This window comes from Natator depressus, chromosome 11 (assembly GCF_965152275.1).
Source record: "Natator depressus isolate rNatDep1 chromosome 11, rNatDep2.hap1, whole genome shotgun sequence".
NCBI lineage: Eukaryota > Metazoa > Chordata > Testudines > Cheloniidae > Natator > Natator depressus.
In genome coordinates, this window is record NC_134244.1 from 79543972 (window position 1) to 79565915 (window position 21944).

Consider the following 21944-nt stretch of genomic DNA (forward strand, 5'->3'; position numbering starts at 1 on the left):
CTCCAGTCTGACCTGACTTGTGCTTTGCCGCATTAAGGCCAATTTTCTTAAATGGAAAAGTGGTGTAGTACCGTCCCGTGCGTGCCATTTGGAGTCTGGCCACGCATTGGAAAGGCATTTAGTATACCATGAGGCATGTGGGCGTTCAAAAGGGGATGAATACACCAGAAAAGCTGGGTGAAATCAAGTTGTTCATAAAGCCTATAGCTAATTCCCAAAATACAACTTAAAACTGACCCTGGGCAGCTTTAGTATATGCCACAGGTACAAACCTGTCAGGTAACAGCAGATGACTTACTTGCGCAGTATGGGATTATGTGGCTGCACAATTAGCTCTTGTTTAGACTCGCTGCATAATTGTGCATTCGAATCTAAGCTTTATCAGGTGTTGACTATGAAGCCTAATGATAATTCTAATGTTAACTAGTTCATTGCTGATAATTTTGGTAGAACCAGCCCACTATAATGTACCTATTTCTTGTTGCTGGATGCAGTGGCAGGGGGCAATAAGGTTGCCATCAAAGGTTGCAGGGGTGGGGAATGAGGAATTCAATTCCTTCCTTCCATATGCTTACCACCCCTGCTCACAACAGAAAGGAAAGTGGCTTCCCCATATCAAAAGGTTCAACTGTTTCCTGGATGTCAAGAACTAGACCTGCTTTTCACACTTCCATGGGGCCCAACAGCTTAAATGGTCCCTAATCCAGCTATCAAACCCTCCAGCCTTCCGCTGACAACTTTCACAGTACAGGTAGGCACTTTCAATAGAGAAATCTGCAGCACACTGAAAAACTGAGGGCAGCAAAAAATAAAACTGAACGAAATACTGAAACAAACAGCACAAAGGACACTATACTGACTGCACTGGGTAAGGACAGCAATGAGGAGGAAAGGGGTTGGAGGATGGCCACAGACACACATTTATTTGGATAACAAATTTGTTGTCCTTGTCCAAGATGAGGAAAATGCAAAATACAAACAAGTGGCAAAAACAAATTGTGCTTTTAAAATTCATTCAATTCTTATTGCGTAATTTGTTATAAGAGTGGCAAGGTATGCTTTTTAAAAAACATAACTGTTCTCTACACTAATACTGTTCCTTTAAAGGAAGGACTAAAAACAAAGACCAATCAAAGTTTCAGAAGTTTAAGAACCCACTAATCAATGCTGGCAAAATGCACTTGGATAATTTTCAGTTTTGCAATATAGTTGTTGAACTTGTAGCATCTTAAATTTGTCAACATATAGCCATTCACAGTGCCTTTCGTTTTTTGTATACCTCGTTTCCCAGCAAAGCAGAAACACATGCCTCAGACGCATCACAAATGGCTGTCAGGTCATGACCTCCTTCGAGGGCCAGAACAATTCGACCTCCGGCCAATCCCATCAGCTGCTTCGTCAGGTACCCAAAGCCTGTAACAGGGAAACAGGAAATGCAATAAAAGGGCAAAGGTTGACAGAGGAATCAGACTCCTGGCAAAGGATCAAAGAATTATAAAAGGAATTACATCATATTAAAAAAACCACAGGGATCTGGGAGGACTAAACACATAATATAAGCCAGGTTTTATTTTAATACATTTGTTTCAGAATTTCAGCTACGGCTCCCCTTTGGATCCGATTACATGTATGCATTATGGGACAGATTCTGATCTCACACGGGTGAAAATCTGGAGTACCTCCATAAACTTCACTGGAGTTACTTCAGATTTACACCTACGTAACTGAGGTCTGAATTTGCCCCATTGTGTTTTAATGCTTTGAATTATTATAGTAGCAAATAATCACACTGGGAAGGAAGGAAAGAGACTAGAAGGAGGTCACTTGTACCTTATCTGAGCTTTATGTTATATTATACATGATATGCTCTCCAGAATCAATGCTGTACAGGAGACAGAGGAAAAAAAAAACAACCACCTGTGGGTTGTGCTTCTATTTGTGGGAAAAAAAATGGATTATAACGTTCCACAGGAACTGATGGGCAGGATCCCCTGGGAGAACAACATGAGGGGGAAAGGAGTCCAGGAGAACTGGCTGTATTTTAAAGAATCCTTTTTGAGGGTGGAGGAACAAACCATCCTGATGTGTAGAAAGAATAGTAAATATGGCAGGCGACCAGCTTGGCTTACCAGTGAAACACTTGCTGATCTTAAACACAAAAAAGAAGCTTACAAGAAGGGGAAGATTGGACAAATGACCGAGGAATATAAAAATATTGCTCAGGCGTGCAGGAGTGAAATCAGGAAGGCCAAATCACACCTGGAGTTGCAGCTAGCAAGAGATGTTAAGAGTAACGAGAAGGGTTTCTTCAGGTACGTTAGTAACAAGAAGAAAGTCAAGGAAAGTGTGGGCCCCTTACTGAATGAGGGAGGCAACTTAGTGACAGAGGATGTGGAAAAAGCGAATGTACTCAATGCTTTTTTTGTCTCTGTCTTCACGAACAAGGTCAGCTCCCAGACTACTGCACTGGGCAGCACAGCGTGGGGAGGAGGCGACCAGCCCTCTGTGGAGAAAGAAGTGGTTCAGGGCTATTTAGAAAAGCTGGACGAGCACAACTCCATGGGACTGGATGCGCTGCATCCAAGGGTGCTAAAGGAGTTGGTGGATATGATTGCAGAGCCATTGGCCATTATGTCTGAAAACTCATGGCGATCAGGGGAGGTCCCAGATGACTGGAAAAAGGCTAATGTAGTGCCCATCTTTAAAAAAGGGAAGAAGGAGGATCCTGGGAACTACAGGCCTCACCTCAATCCCTGGAAAAATCATGGAGCAGGTCCTCAAGGAATCAATTCTGAAGCACTTAGAGGAGAAGAAAGTGATCAGGAACAGTCAACATGGATTCACCAAGGGCAAGTCATGCCTGACTAACCTAATTGTCTTCTATGATGAGATAACTGGCTCTGTGGATGAGGAGAAAGCAGTGGATGTGTTATTCCTTGACTTTAGCAAAGCTTTTGACATGGTCTCCCACAGTATCCTTGCCAGCAAGTTAAAAAGTATGGGCTGGATGAATGGACTATAAGATGGATAGAAAGCTGGCAAGAGCATCGGGCTCAACGGGTAGTGATCAATGGCTCCATGTCTAGTTCTCAGCCGGTATCAAGTGGAGTGCCCCAAGAGTCGGTCCTGGGGCCGGTTTTGTTCAATATCTTCATTACCCATCTGGAGGATGGCGTGGACTACACCCACGCAAGTTTGCAGATGACACTAAACTGGAAGGAGTGGTAAATACGCTGGAGGGTAGGGATAGGATACAGAGGGACCTAGACAAATTAGAGGACTGGGCCAAAAGAAATCTGATGAGGTTCAACAAGGACAAGTGCAGAGTCCTGCACTTAGGGCAGAAGAATCTCATGCACTGCTACAGACTAGGGACTGAATGGCTAGGCAGCAGTTCTGCAGACAAGGACCTAGGGGTTACAGTGGACGAGAAGCTGGATATGAGTCAACAGTGTGCCCTTGTTGCCACGAAGGCTAACGGCATTTTGGCCTGTATAAGTAGGAGCATTGCCAGCAGATCGAGGGACGTGATCATTGTCCTCTATTGGACATTGGTGAGGCCTCATCTGAAGTACTGTGTCCAGTTTTGGGCCTCACACTACAAGAAGGATGTGGAAAAATTGGAAAGAATCCAGCAGAGGGCAACAAAAATAATTAGGGGGCTGGAGAACATTACTTATGAGGAGAGGCTGAGGGAACTGGGATTGTTTAGTCTGCGGAAGAGAAGAATGAGGGGGGATTTGATAGCTGCTTTCAACTACCTGAAGGGGGGTTCCAAAGAGGATGGATCTAGACTGTTCTCAGTGGTAGCAGATGACAGAACAAGGAGTAATGGTCTCAAGTTGCAGTGGGGGAGGTTTAGGTTGGACGTTAGGAAAAACTTTTTTACCAAGAGGGTGGTGAAGCACTGGAATGCGTCACCTAGGGAGGTGGTAGAATCTCCTTCCTTAGAGGTTTTCAAGGTCAGGCTTGAAAAAGCCCTGGCTGGGATGATTTAGTTGGGTATTGGTCCTGCTTTGAGCAGGGGGTTGGACTATTTGATCCCCTGAGGTCCCTTCCAACCCTGATATTCTATGATTCTATCTGACATCTAATGCTCAATATCATGTTCTTCACATATACAACACACTATAAAAATCTCTGGGGCACCTGGGCTTTGATCATTTGACACACAGTATATTTAATTCTACTTTAAAAAAAAACCCCACAAGGATTAAATGACAGATTCAGAATCTGAAAAAAACCCAGTGCATTACCTCCTCCTTCAGACTTATCTATTTTCTGTTTTACTAAGTATCACAAGCACCTCTGCAGCAACAATATTGTATGTATTGTATTGTATGTATTTGTACTGTAACGTATTAATTAACAGCCTTGGGACAAAACCCACTGACTGAACCAACTATATAATAATCCCCCTTAGTTCAATTTTACATATTACGAGAGCAGTATAAAATTAGAGAAATTCCACAAAAAGGCAAACAAGATATCACCATTTACAAAGTGTTTATGGATACCTTTAAATAACTTGTCTTTTACAGCTCTCCTATTTAAATCTTTTTATTAAAGTCATGATTTCTACTTCCTTTTAAAAGTTTTTAAAGGACTTTTAAGGATGTATCTTAGATAATCACCTTTCTAACAGACAGACATCAAAACCCTAAAAATTCCTTCTGATTTTTAGAGACTGTGGGTCAAATCCTGTTTTCTGCTGAATTACATGGAAAGAGTCCAGATTTACACCAGCATAACTGGGGAATGCATCTGTGCAATGCACGTTGTGGATTCAAAGGAAAAAGAATGATATCTGAATTATGTAACCTTTTGACAAGGCAGAGTAAAATCATCAATCTAAATTGTTTACAAGTCTGGGAGGAAAGAATGGACAGCTAAACACTCTCTGTTTACTTTTGACATTTTGCTTTTCTTTATTTCTGCATGAACGAAACTTAACACATATTGTTATTTAGCAAGTATCTTTTTCTATATTTAGAATAGAGTATGAATGGTGTTTTATAAGAATAAGATGCATCAATAGACCAACAGAAGAAGAATTTTTCATGTTATTTTTTTAGGTGGTCTGAAACAAATACTACACAATTAAATAACAAAGGTACAAACAGATTTCTGAAAATGTTTACATTTAAAGACCAAGGGACAGAACCCCGGTGTAAACTATGATAGCTCCACTGAAGTTAATGGGGCAATGACAGTTTACACCAGTTTAGGATCTGCCCTCTTGAAAAGCTGCAACTTACATTTTGCTGATAGATTATATCCTCCAAGAGGCGTAGGATGGCCTTCCACTGCATCAAAACCAGATGACACCAGCACAACATCTGGGGCAAATTCATTGGCAATTGGCATTACTACCGTTCTGCAACAAAAATGTAACAATGGCAGACTGATTACTTTGTCTGGCTCTTGAATGAACTGAGGAACATTGAGATCACCTTGAGCAAACGATTATAAATTGCACTATTTTTGAAGTTGGCCAAGGTCACTTCCCCTTTTCTCTTCTCACATGATGAGAACACTAGGAACTGGTTAACAGAGCACACTGGTATGTTATATCATGCAGTTCTATTTTAAAGTCAAAGCCTGTTTGTAATGTTGCGTATTCAGTGGGGTTGATTATTTCAACCACTAACAGTATAACAATCCAAATAGGGAAATAGCCCACCATGCAATAAAGTTTAGATTTCCAGGCGTGACTGACTCTTTGTTTGGTCATCTCAGATCTTTTGTTCTTTGTGTACTGGAGGTCAAGTTAGAGATATGGAGAGGGACAAAAGGGAAAAGGATAGGGTAAGCTGGCAGAAACTAACTGAAAAAGCCATAATTTAATAACCTCACTGCGTGGCATTTGTCTCCCTAGATACAGCAATGATGCTTCTCCAGTATTTGCAAAGGCACTTATTTTTTCCATCCTACAGTCTTCATTAACCATAATTAAAGGCTGGCATGCAACAAGGACTATCAAGTGCAGAGCTGTGTGTGGCTGGGATGGAGGAAAACCACAATGTCAATTTTTCCCTTTATGGAACTCGCCACTCAACTAGTAATAGAGTAATGTGGCTAATACATGGATAGACCAAAAGGAAGCTTTAATATTGCTGAAATTAAAAAAATATATGTCATTTACCTACTTTTATATACAGACGCAAAGCAACTCAATCCATTTTAAGGTGGTATAATGTCAGAGAGGAACAAGAAATAAAACTAAAATGGAATATGGAAAATATTTTATGTGCAAGTAGGTGTCGACACACACTAATCTCAGTGTTGTATTCCGTAGAAAGGTATCATCATATTGGTTTATCTTTTTTCCTGCCCCCTAAAAATCTACCCAACCTTAGTTCCTACTCAAAATATACTCTAGATTGAAAAAAAAATTCAGATGTCATGATGCGAACTAGGCAAAATGAGCTGCTGAATAGGGAATAAAAAATTGCAATTTATGCCAAGCTCACTATTAAAGGCATTGCAGAACTGAAAATATGCCATTTAAACTTTTAGAACAGAGAACCAAAGCTGCCTCAATAAAAATGTTACAGACCTACAAAATCCTGTGACTAGGAAAGCTTCCAGAAAGTATTCTTGGATGAATGCCTTCGTAAATGGTACAGTTCGATAGTACACTCACTTTGTATTCGGTGTACAGCAAATGAGCAGACACACACACACACACACACACACACTCACAAAACTGTCTCGAGTGACTGCACTCATCCACAGCGTCACTGGTAAGTGACATGAATGGTAGACGAGGAAAGATACATAAAACCTACATTCCCTATACAATAGGATTTTCCAGTGCCTGCTCCTGTTTTCTGATGAGATGTAACGATTACTATGATTATTAAAGAATCCAGGACACTCCTGGAATGACTAGGGGAAACTGGGTAATGAAATTCCACCTTTCTGAAGTCTTATGTCAATTAAACTGGAGATGGCAGTACTCTATTTCCAGTTTCTAACTCTCTCTCCTAATTAGGAAAACCCTTAATAGCCAAGCATGTGATTTTACATTTTGTATAAAATAAATGTTAACCCTCTCTTCAAAATATGCACACAAAGGGACCGGTGATCATATATATGCACTTATATTGGTTTCCTTAAAGCTTTTTAAGATATTACTGTATTAGCAGTATATACTGCAAGCTAGCACAATGAACTGATGTCAAGTGCCAATTTTCATAGGTCTTTAAATAATGTCTGCCATGTCAAAGGGAATCCCAATGTATACCAGCTAAAACTGGGGATGGTCCTATTGGGATCCAGGAAGTGGGCGGGCAGAAGCCCGCCCACTGCTAAAGGGTCCCGTCTGCCCCAGCCTAATGGGGGGATCCACAGGACCTGGAAGCCAAGTGATTTCGGGGGACACCTAATAGAATAACAGGAACAGGAGTGCAGTCAAAGGATCAAACAAAGGGAGCCTGACGGGGACACCGAGCAGAGAACCCTGGACAGCGCCCACTGCTCCTCGAAGGCGAGGAGTCAGTGGACACCGCCCAGAGGAACTCTACCCAGATGCGTGAACGGACGGAGGATCGGAAATAGGCCCCACAGTCACAGGAGTCTCCATCGGCCAACCTCCTCTCCCTGGTTTGGTCACTAAAGGTGAACAACATGTGACATTCTTGCACAGGGAAAGACAAAAAGTTTCAGAATGGTGAAAGAAAAAAACTGAGTAGTGTGTGGTCTGACAAAAGTCTTTTGGTTTCATTTCCTCACATAAGACTGCCACGGTAATCTAAGGAGCTCCTACATTTATTACTGGTGGTCCATCAGCACTGTTATAAAGACATATAGAAGAAACTACTTCACTCTCCTTACTCTGTCAGAAAAAACAATTTTTTTTGCAGTGGTTGTGGGTCACAGTTCTAATTTGAGCGATGTTGCAGTTTGCTGTACTGCAGAGGGCTTTTAACTGCGGTCATAACTCCAGAAAGACCAGATTTTATTTTTTTCCCCAATGAATTTATTGCCGTGTAAACTTTTCCTCCACACACATTATTATTTAATAAAGCCTTAGTAGGACTTTTTGCTTATGACTTTAAAGCCAAGAAAATCTTTTTACTGAAACCCACAGACATTCTAAGTAAAAACCACCTCATTCACAAAGAACTTAAGCAGCAGTTTCGAAGCAAGTGCATGTGGCTAAGTTTTTTTTCTATGCTTTGAAGTACTGCTGAGCTATTTAGTTTCTAGCCAAAGGAAAACTGCTAAACTCATCAGATTTTTTCAGAACTAGGTTATTATATTTTGAGAGTTGCTAGTATCTGTTCCTGCTGTGTGGTATCACCCCAACTCCAATTAAAGTGAAAACCAAAATCAACTTTGAATTGTGTAATATTATAGTTTTGAACATGCCAATACAAACAGTTGATATGACCAATGATTGACAATTCTTTTCTTTTTTATGCATCATTGAATACTCCATCCTGTTGATTTCCAAATATTAGCATACTGGAGTAATATGAAATAGCAGCAAATATCAGGTGAGCAATACACACAAAACTTACTCACATCAACAGTGGCATTCAGCAATCACATGCAGACCGGACAGAAGTTAAAAGATACCCTCTAGTGGCATGAAAAATACATACACCCATATGAACTGCTAAGAGTTTGTTGAAAATTAAGAACGTGAAACTTATTCGAACACATCGAAAAAAGAGGAAGCACCATGGTTACCCTTAAAAAGTCAGTATTTGCCAATCACACACAGGTATCTGAGATCCCCAGTTTCTCCCTTTATTTAAAAAGGGAGATTTCTTGTAACAGTATTGTTATGGTTGGCAAATGTAAGATTTTTAATGCTGCTACTGCATATATGTAAGTGTTTTAAAATGTAATTAGCGCTGCTCAATGTTTGAAATAACATTTCAGATGATGATTAAGCCCTCAAAAGCCTGAGAAATTTGAGCTGCAGATGACCTGGCCATGGCAATCAGTGTAATTAGAATTGGGCCAGAAACACAACTATGAGTTTGAACTACCTGTCAAATCTGAAGGCAGGGTTCGGATGCAAATCCTGGGATCTAAGCCTCCCTCCCACTCCAATTTTGGTTCTAGGCTGATCCAAAATTTAGAGTGGGTAGATTTTCCACTCAGATGCAGCTGAAATCTCATGCAAAAAGCCCAAGATGATTTAAATTGGATGATCCAAGGAATGGAAAACTTGTCTTAGGAAAGGAGACTCAAGGAGCTTGGTTTGTTTAGCCTAACCAAAAGAAGGTTGAGGGGAGATATGATTGCTCTCTATAAATATGTCAGAGGGATAAATACCGGAGAGGGAGAGGAATTATATAAACTCAGTACTAATGTGGACACAAGAACAAATGGATATAAACTGGCCACCAGGAAGTTTAGACTTGAAATTAGACGAAGGTTTCTAACCATCAAAGGAGTGAAGTTTTGGAATAGCCTTCCAAGGGAAGCAGTGGGGGCAAAAGATCTATCTGGCTTTCAGATTAAACTCGATAAGTTTATGGAGGAGATGGTATGATGGGATAACATGGTTTTGGTAATTAAATATTCATGGTAAATAGGCCAAATGGCCTGTGATGGGATGTTAGATGGGGTGGGATCTGAGTTACCCAGGAAAGAATTTTCTGTAGTATCTGGCTGGTGAATCTTGCCCATATGCTCAGGGTTTAGCTGATCGCCATATTTGCGGTCGGGAAGGAATTTTCCTCCAGGGCAGATTGGAAGAGGCCATGGAGGTTTTTCACCTTCCTTTGTAGCATGGGGCACGGGTCACTTGCTGGAGGATTCTCTGCTCCTTGAAGTCTTTAAACCACGATTTGAGGACTTCAATAGCTCAGACATAGGTGAGAGGTTTTTCGCAGGAGTGGGTGGGTGAAATTCTGTAGCCTGCGTTGTGCAGGAGGTCAGACTAGATGATCATAATGGTCCCTTCTGACCTTAGTATCTATGAATCTATGAAATAAACAGAGAACCCTAAGCTAACAATGCTTGCTCAAACCTGTGCAAAATTCCATGAATCCAGCACATGAGATTTTAGTGCACTGGAATCCAGACTTGAATCCTTTCTTTGCTTCGTGTCTCAGGTCCAAAACTCTAGCCCAAGCTTAGGTCAGCTGTTTTTAAATGCATTACTCCCTTCATTACAGTAGTGCCCCAAGACTCCAACAGGATTGAGCCCCATTGCGCTACCTGCTGGATAAACACATTAGGAAGACAGAATCTCTGCTCCAAAAGTTCACAAACCAGACGTGACTGGCGTGACAAACAAGAGGTCTAAAATATTGCTCTGGTGCTACAACTGGATCTAAGCAAGCATATGCCAGCATGTCCCAGCAAGGGCACAGGGCTCCATCCACACTGATCTGACAGCAGGATAGGGGCCTGTGGCACCATCCACATGATTTTGGACTGTACTAAGTGTACTCTATGGGTATGTCTACACTGCAGCTGGGAGAGAGCCTCTCAGCCCAGGTAGACAGACTCACGCTAACAGGAATCGAGCTGGAGTGCGAAAGAATAGCAGTGTGGATGTTGTAGCTCTGGTGGGACTTGGCTAGCCAGGTGAGCTCGGACCCAGGGGGAACCTGAGCCACTGCCCAAGCTGCAGTGTCCACACTGCTGTTTTTAGAAATTGTGAGTCTGTCTACCCCTCCTGTGAGGGTTGGTCCCAGCTACCCTCTGTTTAAACACCCATTGCATTCTAACCTCTTATTTTAACTCCCCAATAATGCTCTCAGAAAAATTCCTTAGGCTAAAGTTTTGTCTGTGAACCTTTTTTAAGGTTTGAACAAAAGCAACAGAGCAACTGAGCTGCATTTCTAATGCTTTACTTGTTGACAACATTTTGTCAGATGCACCCAACATACTTGCTCTTTTCGGGAGCTTAAGTACATGGGGGAAAATACTCTTTTGACTAAGATTGAGCATGAACCCCAAAAGAAAATGCTGGAGAAATCAGAAGTGATTCCTTGACACTGTGATGACAGGTGCATTTTGCAAAGACCATAGACAGAAAGGTAGGGGAATAAAACCAGCAGTTTTATATGGAATAGGCTGTGTGTGTGTGGTGGTCGCTGGGATTGTCAGAAGAACCAAGAGGGTTGCAACCCAGACTGCTTAGAACCTTAAGTATTTTTTTTCAAATGTTGTGGATTATATAAATTACAAGCACTAATTACACTTTTTAAGCAACACTTTTCTTTCTTGAACCTTTTCAGTTAATCTTAAAACAAATCACAAATAAGCTGAACAGTTATGCAGCAGTTAAAATTCACTGTAGTAAATCTTCAATTAATGATTTCACTATTGTTTAATTTGAAATTTTGATAATTTCTTTAATTGATTTAATCTATCTACTTCTGCAACTTTTTTAACCTATTAGCACTCACCTCATAAATTAAAGCACAATGTATAATATTGTACAATTCACTGAAAAAGAACACTTACATTTTCTAACTGGTGAACAATGCTAAAATCTTTAGGGCTATTGATGCCTGCTGCAAAATGATGCATATCATTTTATTTTATTTAGAAACATTTCCCCTACTGTTGGCATCCTATAACAAAACATCATCTATACCTGCTGCTAAACTCTCCCTGGAAATCATGCCCTCCATTTATAGCAGTAATCATCTCTACAGTAATTTATCATGCCAAATAGGCTTCGGAATTTAGCTAAGAAGTAAGCAGACAGAGCACATAAAATTTGAAATGTAAAGATGACATTTCTATGGAAAAAGTCTTAGAACAAAACCAAACCAAACGCAAGAAGTACAGTTCTGCATACCTCTCGTATACATTTTTTGCATAAATAGATGATTTAAAAAAACCTAGTTTTCTATACGTACATGAGTCTTTAAGAAATCTAGAACAAGGAGAATCTTCCAACAAACAATACTCATTTGACTTATAATTTAAATTAAAAGGTGAACAACATTAAAACAAAATTATATGTAGAATATTAATGCTTCAGGAGATCACTGTCACGTAGCCAAGGTAAACCAAAGACAAGACAACACAACTGCTAGCGCTCCATTGGGGATACATTCTTACAGTGAATTACAACATGTGCTAGAAAAACCTTATTTCATGTACTAATGGTAATTGTTCTATCCTTGTAATAAGGACCTGAACACAATCTTCACATTTTTACTAAGGTTTTCCTTGCCAGGTTTGTGTCCTGTAATTAAACATAACCTTTTAAAATGTTATGAGAGTTTAAGGAACAGGAACATTATTTCCTCTTATAAAACAAGTTAGGAAACAACAGACACTGGTAAAACTACCGACTGAACTTTACAGAAGTTTGTTTCTATAACTGTGTAACAACAACAATGGATTCCACTAACATTTTGATAATTTAAGGAATTCTTTTAATTATATGCCATACATTTTATACATTAGAGTTTAATACACTTCCTCATAATCTATGAAATCTGTATTGGACAAATACTTTGGTGGTGAATTCAGCTGTGGAATGTTAGTGCAGTACATGGTTAGCTAAATTATGTTATACTGTTTTAAGCAAGCATTCCCATTGTTACAATACCATGGAACAGTGCCAAGCACTCAGAGAAATACCAAATCAGTTTTGTCATACGGAATGTCCATTGGTGGTTGAAGTGATCTCTTTCAAAATTTATCAATAAGGATGTCACCCCAACTTCAGAACAAAGTGGAAGCTACTCATGTTCTAAACAGTCTGTGATTTCAGCCTTCAGTTATGGATAGTACAAATGGATAAAACAGTTCTGCCATTTTTAACTCTTGCTTTTGAAACAACTCAAACACAGTTATTTCCACTTCCCAAGGTATTAAGATGTCTTGGCTCTTCTTCTAACACAAACTTCTAGCTCAAACATGTTGGTTTATTTTAAGGTTATTTGTATAATGATCAATAGAAAACCCTAACCCTAAATTATTAATCTCCCTCTGGAACTAGGAAAATGGTACTATTTGAAATGCTTTTTGAACCTCAAGAAAACTAGGGATTTAATGTGCAGGTATCGGGTTTATCATAAGGAGATTCCTTTATGATGCCAACTATCCCAATTACTTCCTCATTCGAACGCACGCTTTTATCAAACCTGGGCACATTTTTCTTCCTCGTGTTTTTACATAGAAATACATTTCTATTCTAAACACGGTGTAGTCAAGAATCGTAGGAGTTAATATAGAAAAAATAGTGAATCAATATCTCAGTCTAGCTCAAAGGATTTCCACTGATTCCTCTACAGACTTCAAAGCCTCACAGTTTGGCATTTGGACTGGTTTGAATTAAAGTTCAGTTCTCCGCTGTGAGTTTCCAAGTTCATGGTGAAAGTGCCTGCTGCTTCTGGATTTCATTAGGGCCAATTTTCTTATCTTTTTTTCATCTTAGGTTTGATCCCCTGCAAATGCAACGTGGCATTCGATGGGTCGGAATAACAAGGTGCTGCCTTCAAGGCATGTATTGTCTCATGGGGCTCACACACACACACACACACACACAAGGATATATGACCCATTCCCTTCTCTTGTCTAACTTTCAGGGGACTATAAATTTTAAACTTCAAAGCATTATTTTACATTAAAATCAATAAAAAAAGAGTCAGGAAAATGTTTTTCAAAGAAGCTGGATAAGATTTTAAAAGGTCACTTGATAATGTATTATCATGAACAAACTTGGCGTAAGATTAAAAAGGTTTCCACCTTAACTTATACGCTGAAGGTGTGTGCATGTGTGTATATGGCTGGCGTTACTATGTATAAGATTGGTTGGGCAAGTAACTTTTCTTCCAACAGTACTCGCAAAATGATGGCCAAGACCATGTTTGGTGTATGTACCCTGAATAGTTGTATTTTCTGGTCAATAAGTGTCGGCATCAATTAGGCAATGGTTGGGTATGTTCTTTTTTTGAAGATTTCTGAACAATTTTCCAGTAGCCTTGAAATTCAATTAAAATGTAATAGCAATTTGCCATTCAGCTCTGGGCTACAGGTTTTTCCTAGAATGAAAAGATCAGTCTTGTTGAGTGCTAGGATAAAAAGACCTCCACTTTGCACAATAGTATAACACCATTGTTTTCTTGTAAGTGGAGGAAAATGGGAAGATAAATGACAGTTACTTAGTTATATATTATTGTAAATTATTTGTAATCTTTTAAAAATCTGTTGAGTTAAATCTCTATTTGTTAGTAAAACACATTAATATTTTTAGGAGATAAAAATGTGCACACACTGAATAAAGGAAATAATGGTCCTGGTTCCACTCAACTGAAAAGATGCAATGGAACCTCATGAAGCTGATATTCCATCTGTGTATTTTTAAAAATGTTCAGATATTTGCATCTCATGCTTTGCATGTTTACATCGCCCTAAATTATGCAGACATTTGCCAGAAGTCCATTAAACCTGACTTGAAGTCAGAAAACCACATCAACAAGATGCAAATGGGGAAGACAGAATGATCTTTGGGAAAGATGAAACCTACAAATACATCAGATCACTGACCTTTACATATTTTCACATGGAAAGAAACTAGTAAAAATATTAAGAAAGGACTGAGTTGTCTCACACACGGTCGTCTACGTACCTGTATATTATGTAACACTTTAGTCAAAGTTGGTTGTCCTCATTTCACCCTGTTATTCCATAGTTTTGACAATACCTGTTATGCTTTCCTTCTATGCTGCCCACATTCACAAGGGGAAAGTGCATTACTACAGACTTCTACCAAGCTCTAAACTAAGCATCAGTGATGTAGCATCAGCCTACCCTGAGCTTTCCCCTTGCAGCTCAACAAAGCACTATTGTAAACCTTCAATACAGTCCCAGGAGGGTGCTACTGGACAAAAATTCTCTCAAGTGAAAAAGCTCCAGTATTCTGTGCATCCCTTCCCACAATATGATAAAGTCAAGGCTCTGAAAAGTCATTTTCTACCATACTGCACAGCCTTGTTCTGTCTTAATCCTTTTATAAACGGTAAGAGCAGAGCAAAATGAATGACCCGGAAAGTCACCTGTGTTAAAGAGAGAACATGAATGGAAGAGAATATTTCTACAAAAGAGCTGCTTCCCATAGTTACATAAACACCTAAGGCAGTGGTGAGAGACTTATTTTCAAAGTCAGACAACCCTGAGCTAGTGACAATATTCTGCAACTGTGGCTTCCTGCAGCATCATAGGCCTTGTATTGATACAATCATCCTGCCTGCCTGTCTGATGCTACCAGAGCAGCAAGACTGACCAAAATGCAGCCTGACAGCACTCCTATGGTGACAATGGAACAGAGCTACAAAAGACATTTCATGGGCGGCCCAGGTATTGACCTCCAAGTACAGCTGATTCATGTGGAATCATACGTCTCTCTGGTTTCTTGCGTTGTTGTGATGGGTGAAGATGGGACTAATGGGAATGGAAAAGAAGAATCTGCTCACAAACTCCCACCCAAGAACAAAAGGCAGTTGGAAAACTTAGCAATTTTTATAATATATTATAAGGTTGTGTGTGCCTGTGTCAGCCACTGTGTGGAGAGCAGTGACTGCACCTGGTCAATTCAAAGGGGTTTGAAGACTGTCGGCTCTCTGGGGCAGGGACTGTACTCTGTGTTTATACAATGTTTAGGACAATGGTAGCCCAATTTTGGTTGGTCCCCAGGGACTACCCATAATAAAGGCCCAGAGCATTAAACTAGTTAAGAAATTCCCCACAGACCTGGCAAGGGGTGAGCCTATGGAGAACAACTCTCTCCACAATCCAGAGGGAAGTCAGAATGCATTAGCTTTATCTGAATGGAAGGGGATGAACACGACTGATGCCATATTGACTCAGCTCCCTCTGACAGATTAGGGTCAAAGGAGCAGATTTTTTGCTCTTATCCACTCTGAGGTGAAAACTCAGAATGTGCTAACATGACCCTGAGTACCAAAAGCATATATTAGATGAGAACAACATGTCATCAGCATAAGGCCAAGCAAATATTAACAGCAAGAGAACTGCAGAATAACTCTCAGTGTTACAGAGTGGGATACTCACCCCTGAAATAGTGACCACACGGGGTACCCCTCTGCTCCATTCTCCCATTCCTGTGCTTCCTGTCCCACTCTTCATTCTCGCTGCCCCCATGCCCTATCCCTCAAAGCACTTCTAACACAGCTCCTACCCCTTGCTAACTCCAGCTGTATGAGATGGGCAGGGTGGGGCGGGAGTGCTGCAGTGCCAGTGTTGTGGGAGCTGCATGAGCAATTCTCCCACACCAGGAGAAGGAACGGCAGTTGAACAGACTGGACCGGAATAAACTCCCAAAATTTGACTGGTCTCAGCAATGGTAACTAACTGCATCTCAAAACTTCTACTTGGAATGACTTGGCAAAAAGCCTTTCTGGGTCCATCTCCCTCTAGAGTGGCTTGTTCATGATGAGACAGAGAGAGAGAGTGACCAGAGAAGAGCTTATTCATTAAAGCTTACTGTAATTTTGTACACCAGACCAGCACAACTTTTGCTGAGCAGCAAGTGCCAGTCATTCGGCACCTTGCTCACACAGATCCATTGCTATGTCCAGGCACACCCCTCTCCTTTCTTTGCATTGGCTTTCAGTCACAGAACACTCAAGTAACTGCAACCCTATTTTTAGTTTACTAAAAAGAAAAGTGATTTCACTGCAGAAAGATCTGATTTCAGCCAAGATGGGTTTTGTGAAAGGAAGGCTTGAATGTTACCTGAAAGCAGTCAAATATTCTGTGTCTCCCATCGGTGGTTCGAGGCCACCAGTAAACGCCATATTAACATTGAAACCAACACCTGGTCCTGTGCCGACCTGAGAAAAGGGATGAAGGAGTGGACAAATATAATGTGTTAAATTCATGGACATTCTGTTGATGCTGGTAATATATCTTTGTAGCCTGCCATTTCTTTAAATCCCATCGATTTGCTCTGCTCCTGACTGATTGATCTATTTAGAATGCATTGTTGGGACGCTTTCTTTTTTTCTAGAGCTTTTCGGGTCCCCAAATGGAGGCAGTTATGAAAGCTTTCATATTCTCACAAGTGCTCAATTCTATGTGAGCACCCACAAATATCTGACCACTAGTGGCCCAACAACTGCGTGTTATCTAAGCATGTAGTCTCATCATTAATATACCAGCACCTTTTCCATTTTCAAATGGACAGACTGCCCTACTGAAGGAATAGTTTTGTATAATTCATCTTCAGCTTTATCACCAAACTCAGAAGAGTACTTTGTAGTCCTGCTTTATTATGTGAATTTTCTTCACTCAGCTACAAGGGCAGTTTACTCAGAGTGAGGGCCCCCTCTGCTGGTGGAAAATATGACTTGCAACAAATAGTTACATTGAGCTAACTGGGTATTGGTGGTATAGGAATCATTATGTGCACATCTGTGAACATTAGCACAGTGTGCATGTACCTTTATTAGAGGTGACAGCTGAAAAATAAACACATGACATTTACGGTAATTACTCTGAAGAAAAATGTGAATCTCCTTTCTATATCATATCTAAAGTGAAGTGCCGGTATACTGTTGCTACCTAAACACAACCAATCTGGAGATTCAATTTAGATGTACTATACAACCTCATAAATTGCTGTATCAGTTTAAATAAATTGCAGAATTTGGGATTCAAACTTTTCTTTGGCTGCCTTGCCATAAATACTAGCTACTAGAAAACTGTCTGTCCATCCATCCGTTTAATTTTAATACATATTCTACTATTATTTCCTGTATTAAAATTTCTGTTTGGCAGAACTGTACTTTGTAAATATTCCTGAGAGAACATCAGGAAACCGCACCACTTTATGCTCCATATTTTACGATTTATATTCTAGTGAAGAGTGAATGTCCTTCCAATCCCATATCTTTATTTTTAGACAAATCAATCACTACATTATTAAATTATTTTAAAGACTCAGCATGAATATAAGTACAGCAGAAGTCTATCAGTTTGTACTCCTTGTCCACCCTGCAGCACCAGTTAAATGCTGCATAAATGTTTGGTCATTGGCTATGATTATAATACACAAACAAGGTACTAGAGCAAGGCTGTGCTTTATATTCTTTAGACACTGGAAGGAACATCAAAATTTGCAGAACAGAAAGGGTAGAACTGACGGGCAAGAAATTCTATGGATTTTCAAAATTATCAACATTTCAAAATAAATATAGTTAATTAGTTAAAATATTTTAATTGCCCTTTGAATCATGTATACAGATTTTTATAACTGCATCTCCATTAGAAATGAACTACTTTGTTTAAATCAATATGAGTCAAAACTATGGAGTCTTTGTGGACTTTACTAATTACCTAAATTAAACACAGCAAAGTTTGGTTCATTCGTGACCTTTTTTTTCCCTTTCCATTTACATCTGCCAAAACAGAACTCATTTGCAGTTCTGTGTAGAATTTATCAATAGGGATAAATAACCTACAAGCAAATTGAAATAATCGTCTGAGTTAACAGCAAACATTTTCTGTTAGCCCACTCTGGTAAATCAAACATCCGGTCTTGTGTAATGAAGTCAGCTAACAGTGAGGTTGGGAACCACTGTGCTATAGAATTCTGTGCAAAGAAAGACTTCTGGCTTGCTTAAGATAAGATGGGCAAACTAATGTCACAGGTATTTTAAAACAAAATTGGCTTTTTCCTGACAGCTATGTTTTCTTGTGAAAACCAGTAAAGGGTCCATAAGCCAAAGGCCACAGGCCCTTTGTAACAGAATAAACAATGGAAAGGAGAAATAGATGACAGGTATGCTTTCAAAGGAGAGGTCTATGATCAGCTTCTTGAAGGATAAGGCTGAATGTAGAATGAAAAAAATAGTACTTGATGAATGTGTGTGTCCATCTGTGTGTCCAAATAGAATGTGTGTGTCCAAATAGAAAAATGCTTCCATTCTAATTCATATGCCTTGTCTGTAGAAGGCTTATGGGATTCTAAGAGTATGTTTTGGACATTGTCCAACAATTCTAATGAACATGTAGCTAAAAATCCAATATCCAAGCTTTTGAATGCAGGAAAAGCAGGTCTAAATGCAGCACTTGCTCCTCTGAGCAATGACAGGGCATGGCCAGCAGAAAGAGATGGATCCCAAGTCTGTGCCAGAAGATCAGAGGATTGGTGAGCCCATGCAGTAATTGTAAAACCATGGGCACCCTCTTCTTGTTTTGTATCACAAAAAGCTTGCATTGTTAGACAGAAGGAAATGCACATGAAGTTGTGTTCTCCAATGAAGAGAAGACTTTAGTCTGTTAAGCAAAGGGGTCTGTTTGAACAACTGTCCAATAATGACTTATGAGAGACTAATCATGTTGATCCTGATTCTTTGAATAAGATGCTCTACCAAGGTGTCTCTTTTCCTTGCCAGGACAAAATGTAAATTTTATGGTATTGCTAGAACTTTAGAAACACACAAAAATGGTTTCTTAGAGAAGCATTAATAGGCATTCATGTGAGGAAGGGCAGTACAAGCTTTCCTATAATGCCCTGTCATTTCACTTCTTGACCTATGGAAGTCCCCCCCAGTTTTGTCAATGCATCTCACTCCTGACCAGCAGCAGATTCTACCAATAAAATCCTGGGGTGCCAATCACAGTAATTATATGGAGGGCAGGTATCCTGCTTATTTATGTTCTTACCTCATCAGGAGCTCCACTGCCTGGGAAGAAGTTTCCATCATCATAGCGATGTAGTGAAATATAAAGAACGTTAGGATCACTGTAGAAAGCCTGCTGAGTACCATTCCCATGGTGCACGTCCTTCAGGGACAGAGATTGTATTAGATAAGGAGGATTAGTACACTAGTAACAGTCCAGATGAAAAACATCAGGATGGTTCTTTCTAACCCAAGTGAAGCAGTTTGTTGAAAACTAGAATGGATTCACACAATACTAAAATTAGCTTTGTTATACAGTAGAACCCTTATTTACTAGCTAGCTGGGGACTGAGGAGTTAATGAAATTGAAGAGTTCATACAATTAACATCACAAAACCACAGTTGGTATGGTGCGTAAGTGGCAGCAGGATGGTGCACTGCATTGCTTACTTTACAGTGGTTTGAAGGACAAGAAGAAATCTCCAATGTACTGACCGTATCGGAATATGAAGGGATGTCGACTTGTTTTTCATCTGCACCACTTTTGTTATGCGATTCTCCCCCCACATCATGAAATAGGGTTTGAATACAACTGGCTGTTTGTAAAACTGAGGTTCTACTGTCCTTTCAGTTCAACATAACTGGGTAATTAATTAACCTCAATTATACACCTGAATGAAAACAGGATGTTCTCTTGGACAGAACTAGGAGGAGCTATGTTAATCACCATAAGTCTGACCAGGCAGTCTGTCTACAGGTCAAACACCCTTTAAGCTCTGTGCAGGAATGAGCCCTATGAATGCAATTTAACAGCAGTGCAAAGAAAACAAAACTCAATGATCTCAACCAAACAGGCCAATTCCCCTATCACCCAGGTACTGAGGGACTAAATACAGCTTTCAAAAGGGGACGTTTCTCAAATTGTCCTTTAATTTCTGCTACAAAAACCAAGTCATTGAGAAGGGAAGAAGAGTAAAATGAACTCTGAGAAAAGTGATGGACCCAAAGTGGAAAACTTTCCTGAACATTTTTTTTTTTTAACTTAGATAGATGAATGAGTCACATCCTGATCCCGAGAAAGCAATCAGACTTCCAAAAGGAGTATTGCAAGTTTGTTAAAATCTTAGCTTCTCTGTTGAGTGACCCACTAGTGCTGCTGGGTTGCCCAAATGTGAATAATGTTGCACCATCCCTCAAGCAGGTTACTGAAATTGTCCAGAACGCTGCTCAAGCCAAGCCAGTCAGGGACCCTGTCAGTTTCAATACTCTGTCAGCTCATGAGAACAGAGTTGGGATGGACATAATGCTCATGCCCAGTAATCTCAACCAGCGCCTGGCGCAGCCACCCATCTTGAAGTTTGGATCTGATCTGTGTTACAGGTTTTGTTTTGAAGGGTTGATAGCTTCTTCAGGATTGGGGGGAGGGGAGGACGGGGGGAAATGGAAAAAATATGGTAAGTTTAGTGCTGTGACTTTAAATCTTGATGTTGCCCTTAAAGAAATGTTTATTGTATATAAACCACTTTAAAGTGAATTTCAGTTCTGAGCTTCTATAGTCAGATTGTATTCACTGAGTTATAAATAATGGCTCTCCTTTGTGAGGAACTGACAGAGCTTCCATTGTTACTTCAGTGAAAATAAATGTTTACTCACCCAGTCCACTATAAGGATTTTGCTAACATTGAGTCTCTGTTGGAGAAGCTTGGCTGCAATTGCCACCGAATTAAAATAGCAGAACCCCCTGGAGGTAATGAGCAAGAGAGAGAGGAAAAAAGGGGTGTTAATTATAGGTTCACCTCGGTCCTAATATATATATAATTTGAAACATAATACAGTAAGTAGGAAGAAATATCTATTGCTTTCACTATTTCTTCCTCCCTAACAGATACATGTGTGCTCGATTACACACAAAAAATAACCACACGCCAACAGGTGACTCAGTGATCTCATGGGAAATGGTGAACACTATTATATGTTCCAACACTCTTTACTGTGAGATGCTGCTGAAGTATACAATCTGCCAGTCAGTGATTTTTAAAGTTTCAGGGCTCTCACAAGTGAGGGGAATGGGGGTGCAGTCAGAAAGGGATTTTAGCAATACAGATGAAATCATCTGAAGCACAGGGGACCAGTTCAGAGAAGCTTCAAAGAACTCTGCTTATTCAAATCTGGTAGTAAATACTCTCTGATCTCACACCAACCAAGTATCAAGGGACCAAAGGATCTGAGCATTGGTCATGAAGCCAGGCACGTACTAGTTCAAGAAACAAATTATATCCAGGGTTGAGGGAGATGCAGTCATTAATATGGTTTATTACCCTCTTACCTTTTGGGAACCAGAGTTGAAATCAGCCCAAC

General features: G+C 40.0%; 1 protein-coding gene across 2 annotated transcripts in view; it reads right to left on the minus strand.

Annotated features, from left to right (window-relative positions):
* HDAC4 (histone deacetylase 4) overlaps positions 1–21944 on the minus strand; it is a 406948-nt gene that overhangs the window by 16563 nt on the left and 368441 nt on the right. For both annotated transcript variants that reach the window (XM_074968253.1, XM_074968254.1), the window contains 5 exons: positions 21240–21327; positions 19630–19749; positions 16696–16793; positions 5259–5377; positions 1280–1413 (listed from right to left, as the gene is read on the minus strand). In XM_074968253.1, coding sequence (XP_074824354.1) covers positions 1280–1413; positions 5259–5377; positions 16696–16793; positions 19630–19749; positions 21240–21327 — 559 coding nt within the window. The remainder of the gene's footprint in view (positions 1–1279; positions 1414–5258; positions 5378–16695; positions 16794–19629; positions 19750–21239; positions 21328–21944) is intronic.